Source organism: Carlito syrichta, unplaced genomic scaffold (assembly GCF_000164805.1).
Source record: "Carlito syrichta isolate Samal-C Ts95f unplaced genomic scaffold, Tarsius_syrichta-2.0.1 Scaffold305619, whole genome shotgun sequence".
Taxonomy (NCBI): domain Eukaryota; kingdom Metazoa; phylum Chordata; class Mammalia; order Primates; family Tarsiidae; genus Carlito; species Carlito syrichta.
In genome coordinates this window covers 419,300-427,060 of record NW_007249715.1, presented here as the reverse complement: position 1 = coordinate 427,060, position 7,761 = coordinate 419,300, and the positions used below count along the sequence as shown (strand labels likewise).

At 55.0% G+C, this 7,761-nt stretch overlaps 1 protein-coding gene across 1 annotated transcript in view; it reads left to right on the top strand.

Moving 5' to 3' along the window:
* Nucleotides 1–6,341, top strand: part of CIITA (class II major histocompatibility complex transactivator) — a 28,656-nt gene extending 22,315 nt beyond the window's left edge. The window contains exons 15-19 of the mRNA XM_021714312.1: nt 2,049–2,192; nt 4,716–4,799; nt 4,920–5,003; nt 5,676–5,773; nt 6,302–6,341. Of these exons, the coding sequence (XP_021569987.1) occupies nt 2,049–2,192; nt 4,716–4,799; nt 4,920–5,003; nt 5,676–5,751 (388 nt within the window). The 3' untranslated portion in view covers nt 5,752–5,773; nt 6,302–6,341. The remainder of the gene's footprint in view (nt 1–2,048; nt 2,193–4,715; nt 4,800–4,919; nt 5,004–5,675; nt 5,774–6,301) is intronic.
* Nucleotides 6,342–7,761: the final 1,420 nt, after the last annotated feature.

Genomic DNA, 7,761 nt, shown 5'->3' with positions numbered 1-7,761 from the left:
TGGAGGCCCTGGAGACCCTCAAGTGAGTGGCGCCGCCCCGCCCGCGGATTTCAGGCGGCGTTTCGTTTCTCTCCCGTCACGTCCGTGCGGTCAGGCAGCCATGCGCGCGTGCGCATTCCTTGTCCTTCTTTCAGCGACTCGTTCGCTCAGTCACCCCTTCGCTCGCTCTTCCGCCATTCGGTCGTTCATTCGTTTGCTCCTTCAGTCATCCCTTCGCTCGTTGTCATTTACTCATTCACTCATTTACCCACTTAATCAGTCGTTCATCCCCCTTTCCATTACCCATTGATCCACACATTCAGTCATTCATTTCCCGGCCAATTATGTGTTCATTCACTCAGCGAATCACTTCTTCATTTAGTCGTCTAACCATTCATTCAACCATTTCTCTATTTAAACCTCCATTCATCCGTTCACTTATTAATGTAATCAGTTTACAGTCATGACAATGTTTACAGTCATGAAAACACGATGTTTAGTGTCAGAAAATTACACTGGGGTTGAAAAAGAAGAGAGAGGTATTTACCAACAAAACGTTATTCTCAAAATGGTAAGGTTCTTTTTTGAGTTGGAGTCTCACTCTGTCGCCCAGACTGGAGTGCAGTGGCCACTCCTGGCCACCTCAGCCTCAACCTGCTGGGCTCCGGCAATCCTTCTGCTCAGCCTTCCAAGTAGTTGGAACTACAGGCATGTGCTACCACGCCCGGCTAATTTTAAAAATTTATTGTAGAGATGAGGTCTCGCCAAGTTGCCCAGGTGGGTCTTGAACCCGCGGGCTCAGGCAATCCACTCACCTCAGCCTCCCAAAGGCGCGGGATTACAGGCTGAGCCACCGATCCCGACTTGGTCAAGTTTTTTCAACTGTTCTGGGCTTTGGGAAGTTGGAGACAGATAAGACACAGAAAGATCAACATGATTTTTTACTGAACTAGAGGGTGTTGAGGTCCTCCCACCCGCCACGCCCCTCATAACCGAGGCTGGGGTGGCCGTGGAATTCACCAGAATGCGCTTAGAGGTTCCTTGTCGCAGGACAGAGACTTGGCCAGTGTTTCCAGCATTCTGGGTGACACAAGGGGCTAGATCTCCCATCCGTTGTCCTCCCATCCTCCCTTCTTCCCCTTGCCCCACTTAAGGATTTGTTGAGCACCTACTATGTACCTGCGTGCTCTGGGCACAGGGATGCAGTAATGAACAAAACAGATACGGCCCCGCTCCTTGTGGAGCGCACAAATTGGGGGAAGAGACAGCCATGAAACATAATAACATTGGCCGGGCACGGTGGCTTGTAATCCCAGCACTTTGAGAAGCTGAGGCAGGAGGATCACCTGAGCCCAGGAGTTCAAGGCTGCAGTAAGCTGTGATCATGAAACTGCACTCCAGCCTGGGTGACAGAGTGAGATAATGATGTAAAAAATAAATAAATAAATAAAAAATAATAATTACAGTGCTGGAAGGTGGTCCAGAGAGATGCCATAAAATGGTTGGGGGAGCAAGAGCCCTCTCTTTCTTTCCTCCTCCTCTCTTCTCCTCCTCCCTCTCTTTCTTCTCTCTGTCTGTCTCTCTCTGTCTCTCTCTTACTCTCCTCTCTCCCTGTCTCTCTCTCTGTCTGTCTCTCTCTCCTTCTCTCTGTCTCTGTTTCTCTCTCTGTGTGTGTGTCTCTCTCTGTCTCACTCTCCTGTCTCTCTGTTTCTCTCTCTCACTGTCCTCTTTCTGTCTCTGCCTGTCTCTCCACTGTCTCTGTCTATCTATGTCTCTCTCTCTCTCCTCTCTGCCGCTCTCTCTTTTTTTGTCTCTTTCTCTCCATCTCTCTGTGTGTCTCTCTTTGTCTCTCTCTCACTCTCTTTTCTTTCTGTCTCTCCTCTCTCTCTCTCCCTCCCTCCCTCCCTCCCTCTCTCTTTCTTTCTCTCTGTCTCTCTCTGCCACATCCTCGCCCGCACGCTCCAGGTGACCACAGGACATAACAGTAACCTATTATCTGTTGTGAGTTAGCATAGGCCTGGCGACAGCGCCATTCACAGGTCACCCCGGACCCTTCCCGGGCTGAGGTCCGGGGCATGTGCGGGTCCAGCTCTGAGGCCCCCCTGCCCCCCACTGTGCCTCTGCAGCCTGTCCCAGAACAGCATCACTGACGTGGGCGCCCGCACGCTGGCCGAGGCCCTGCCTTCACTCGCCGCGTCCCTCCTCAGGCTGAGGTGAGTGGGGTGACCCGGTCCCGGCGACTGGGGGAGGGCTGGGCGCCCCTCGCGCTGGGGCCCCAGAAGCAGTCACCGGGGCCCTGAGCAGGAGGGTCAGCAGGACTCAGGGAAGGAACTCGAGCAAGTCGTGTTCTCATTTCCAGCCCCTGTTTCCCCATCAGGCAAATGGAAGCCATCCCCATGGCCCATGTAGAGTAACGGCGCAGTGCACTCTGGTGCCCTCTTCCCCCAGGGGATGGCGGGGCCAAGCTTTTTCTGGAGTCCAAGGGTGGTGGCTTCTGGAAGGCTGACCGCACGCAGCCCCTGGCTGACTTTGTCCCACGCATGCTGGCCGGTGCTCACACTGCCACCTCCTGGTAGGTCCTGGCATAGCGCCTTTTGCCTTGGCGTGGCTTCCAGCCGGCCCTTGGCTGGAGATGGGCCTGAGCTTGGACGAGAGCCCTTTGTTCAACTCAGCGTTACTAGCTCTCCTCCCCCTCCCACTTCACTTGCCAAGGACAGCCAGGGTCAGATTTCCAGGAAAGATGGCATCAATTCATGTGTCCTTCCAGCCGGGGCCACCATGTGCAGCCGCCCAGGTTGTGTACTGTAAAATTTGTAATCTGTACCCCCACCCCAGAATTGTGCAAGGTATCCAGTATACTCTAACTTGAACCATGGGCCACAACCTATGCTAGGAACCAGAACTACAACCATGAACAAGACAGAGGTGGTTGTTGCTTCCAAGTTTTTTTTGCATAATTAGAAGTAAGCACATACATAAGCAAAATATTTTGAAACAGTGATTCATGCTGGGAAGGAAACTAACACAGGCCAGGAGACCCCAGTAGGGGCATGAAATTCCCCAGGTCGGCTGGGCATGGTGGCTCAAGCCTGTAATTCCAGCAATTTGGAAGTCCGAGGTGAGAGAAGAAATTCCCCAGGGAAATCTGAGGCCCTCTGGGGTGGTGATTCTGCTGTGGAGAGCTCAAGGGAAAAGCACTCTTTGGAAGGGAACCTGGGTGCAAAGGCCCTGTGGGGGGAAAAGAGGTTGGGATTTTGAAGCCAGAAGGGCCACTGTGCCTGACTCGTGCATGGGACAAGACAAAGGTGGGAGATGGGGGGGGAGCATCGGCAGAGTCCAGATCACACAGGCAGGCCCTTGCAGGTCAGGAAGACATTTGTAGTTTTCTCCGTGTGAATGGAGAAGGTGACACCAGATCTCATTTACACTTTGGAAACATCAAATGTTATGGAACCTAAAATGCCAGACTGGCCTATGGGAGGTGGCGTACGCCTTGCAATCCTAGCACTTTGGAGGCCGAGGCAGGAGGATCGTTTGAGGCCAGGAGTTTGTGACCAGCCTGGGCAACATAGCGAGACCTCATCTCTCCAAAAAAAATAAATAAGCCAGGCTTAGTGGCATATGCCTGAAGTCCCAGCTACTTGGGAGGCTGAAGCAGAAGGATTGTTTGAGCCCAAGGGTTCGAGTGAGCTATCATCAGAACAGTACACTTCAGCCTGCTCCACCTCTGAAAAAAAGGAAAAAGAAAAGATACCACTTTGTAAGACCCCATTAAGAGGACAAAATGCTGCTAATTAAAGAATGACACTGCTTTGGGTATAAGACAAGGCCTGATCTCAGTGATATTCACATCAGGACATGTGTCTTGGTATCAGGGAAATGTAGTCAGGTCGCTCTGCCTGGAGGTGGATGAAGGGTCTCTTGGATTCAAAGCCCACCCCAGGAAGAGTTCCCAAACCCCAGTTGCTTTCTGCATGGGTACCTGCCAGCCTGTGGTACCAGGGGGCACTGGAGTTTATTAAGCTTGAATCCACTTAGCAGCAGTGTAGACGCGCTGCTCTTGTACACAGCCCCTGGGTGCAGTTCCAAGGTGGAGTCATGGCCGAGTCACAGCCCGAGATCCGAGGCATGGTGCTACTCAGCCTGCTGATGAGCCACTCGGTGACTAGTGTGCGGCGTGAGTTGCCACTGGTGACGCCCGTCGTGCTGTGTTCACTGCTATTTGTGGTGGCTGGGAATGCGCCACAGAAACCCAAGTGGGTCCCGAGGCTCTGGGTTTTTCTCTTCCACCCCTCATGCTGTCACACCTTCTCCGGTAACCCATGTGTGTGACCCTCGACGGTGCTCTTGGGAGGAAGCTCTGCCCACAGTGAGCGTTCAGCTCCTTCAGGTGCTGGTGCATCCCGGGAGCCTTACCAGCATTACTCATGTGCTTCTCGCCACGATTCGTCGAGCGTGCCCATCTCACAGATGAGCAAACTGAGTCTCAGCAGAGTTGGGTAACTGGCTCAAGATCACATGGGCACAAAAGGCACAGTCGGGGTGAACTTGGGAGGTTGTCCCCCTGGTTCCACACTCTCAGCCGGGAAATGACCCCTTTAGCTCTGCTGCATCCCTGGACTCACTGGGTGACCACAGAGAATCTCCTCTGTAAAACAAGGACGCAATCTCAGCTGAGTGTGGCTCCCACGGGGCCCTGAGCCCCAGCACCCCAGTCTGGCCTCTGTTTCTGGCAGCTTGTACAACAACTGCATCTGTGACGGGGGAGCCGGGAGCCTGGCCCGCGTGCTTCCAGACATGGTGTCCTTGCGGGTGCTAGAGTGAGTGTGGGGGCTGGGCAGTGGGTGGCAGGGGACCTTGGGGGTCTCCCGGTGACCTCGTGAGAGGGCTGAGGGTGGCGGTGGCCTTGGGTGGGACCCAGGACAGGTTTCTCTCCCCAGCGTCCAGTACAACAAGTTCACGGCTGCCGGGGCCCAGCAGCTTGCTGCCAGCCTGAAGAAGTGCCCCCACGTGGAGACACTGGCGTGAGTCTCGGCAGCCCCAGTGGGTGGAGGGCCACTCGCCCAGGTGTGGGACCCCGGAGTGTGAATCCTGCTCCTCATGCGACCTTGGGCTGCAGGCACCACACCCTTCTGGCCTCAAATCCTGCATCTGTAAAATGGGATGAGAGGCTTCCTGAGGTTTAAGCTGGTCAAGACATGCAAAGCTCTGGCAAAGAAAAATGTTCCATAAATGCTATAGCAGGGTGAACCTTATGGCATTGCCTACACTCAACTATTTTTGACCTGTAAAATAGCGATTTTATGCAGTTCAAACTTATCTTTTACTAAGTCACCAAGATGTCCAATACCGGTACTTCATACATACTCGAAGCACTTTCTTTTTTCATAATCACTTGTATCTTCTAGATGGATAGGGTGGGTTTTATGAGACCCATTTTACAGAGGAGGAGAATGAAGCACGAATAGTTAACTAATCTTTCTGAGGTCACACAGCAAGTCAGCAGCAGAACCAGAAAGGGGCCTCGGGACTCTTAGGTCTCTGCCTCCCCCTTGACCCCACACGGGTCTGTATCCCGCCAGGTGGAAAGTCCCCCAGGCTCTAGGCTGGGTGGGAGGAGGAATTTGGGGCCAGCCTTCGTCGGGGGCTGCCCTCTGTCCTCTGAGCTGGGCTCTGTGTCCCTCGCCCCCTCACAGAATGTGGACGCCCACCATCCCTTTTGGGGTTCAGGAACACTTGCAGCAACTAGACTCGCGGATCAGCCTGAGATGATCCCAGCAGTGCCCTGGACGAGGTGACCGGGGGGCTCAGGAGAGTCCGTGTCTTTGTGAAGGCCGTGTCTACAGAAGGCGGGTGGGAACCTCAGGCGGGGCTAGGTGACCACCGCTGGACACTGCTTCATCTGGGACCTCCTTAGGGGCTGGCGTCCTCGGTCCCTGAGGTCCTCCCTGTGGTCAGGCTTGGAGAGCAGGGGAAGGACCGGGCGGTCGGCCATCTACACCGGAAGCCTCGCTCTGAGAAAGCTGCCGCTGGGGCCTTCCAGGCCTGACTCGCTGCACTTTCAGCTTACTGGTTGCCCGGAGGCCCCTGGATTTGTCCTCATAGGAACTTGCCCTACAAGCTTCCTGCCTCTCACTCTGAAGATGGCTGTCCCCTCATCCCTGCGTTCCCCCGCTGGGCTGCAGCTGCCTCTCCTGTCCCTCCTCCATTCCCGCCCCTCCTATCCCTCTCAACCCCTGCCCACCAGTCTTGACAACGCCCTCCCCAGTTGTCCAGGCTACCCCTCCTAGAACGTCCTGGTTTCCTTCTCCCTCCCCTGCAGCATGTTCTCTGGGGACACTGACCGCACCGGACCTTGACCTCAGCACTCGTGGACGTAGTTCTTCTCAAGGCTGGATCCCATGAGCCTCATCGTCTGGACACCCAGCCCCTGCCAGGTCAGGGTTGGCCCCTTCTCGCTCTGCAGACAGATACAGGCCTGGCTCCAGGCGCCTTCAGCACCCAGATGGTGGGGCACCCTGAGGCCTTCCCTGCAGGACACTCCTGCCAGCCTGATGGGAGAGTCCCTCTCGCTGCTCCGACCAGACACCCCGCTGGGGTGTCACTATCTGTGGAACTCAATCCTTGCACTGACTTTGTGGGCTGAGGCCAAAGCTAGGCCTGGCCAGACGATCTGGATCTCAGCAGGACGCCAACGGTATACTAACGCACCAGGAACAGACTGGAAGCTCAACTTCATTTCCTGTGCCTTTTCACTACATTGTAAATGTCCCATTTAATCTCTTGAGCAGGTCCAGGGTTTTAGTTTGTACCATGACTACCATTTGGGGGTATCTGCTCTTCTGGTTATCTAATGCACATGATAAGCCACCCCAAAATGTAGAGGCTTCAGACAACACACGCATTTATTCTGCTCATGCACCTGTCATTCAGGTGGGGCTCAGTGAGGACGGCTTGTCTCTGTCCCACTTGGCGTCAACTGGGGCAGCTGGAAGGCTGGGCTGGGGCTCATCTGAAGACTTGGTCACCTGTGTGTCTGGCACTGGTGGAACCTCAGTTCCCCCAAGGAACAGTTGACTGGGGAGTGGTGGCTGGGTGGAAGAATGATCCCCTCAAAAGAGAGACAGAGACAGAGAGGAGAGAAAAGGAGTGAGAAAGAGAGACCATGAGAGAGGGCTGTGTCCTTTTGATAACTGAGCCTTGGGAGTCACACTGTCCCTTCTGTATTCCATTGGCCAGTGTGACAGGGCTGGCCCCTCCTACCACCCCCCCTCCACACGGCAGGTTCCATCTTGGTCCAACTCCCATCTTTTCTGAAAGGATCTTCTCTGTGGTTTCCTGAGATTCAGTGGGAAATGCCTCACTTGGGGATCAGAAAGGTCAAGCCACCAGGCACCGTACCAAGGGGAACATTTTCCTCCACCTCCAACCTGTACCCATGCTGGCGTTCCGCCTTGGCGCAGTGAGCCCAGTGGAGCTTGGGGGGCCTTCTACCCAGGAGCTACACACAGGACTCTTGTTTTTCACTTGGCCCGGCTGCCCCAGTGAGACAGCCTGCCAGTGCCAGGTGGTGATGGGAATGGCCTGTCCAACTCAGCTTGCAGCCCCAAGGCCCATGGGCTCAGCCCGGTCCCCAGGCTCTGCTGCTCTTCTCGGTAAGTGGGTTGGGGGCAGGAGGCTGAGGATCCAGGCAGCTGGCTTGGCGACCCCTGCAGAGGCAGGAATCTTCTGCCGCGCCCCTGCTGCCTGGCAGCAGGTTGTGTCACTGCGTTCGGGCTGCAA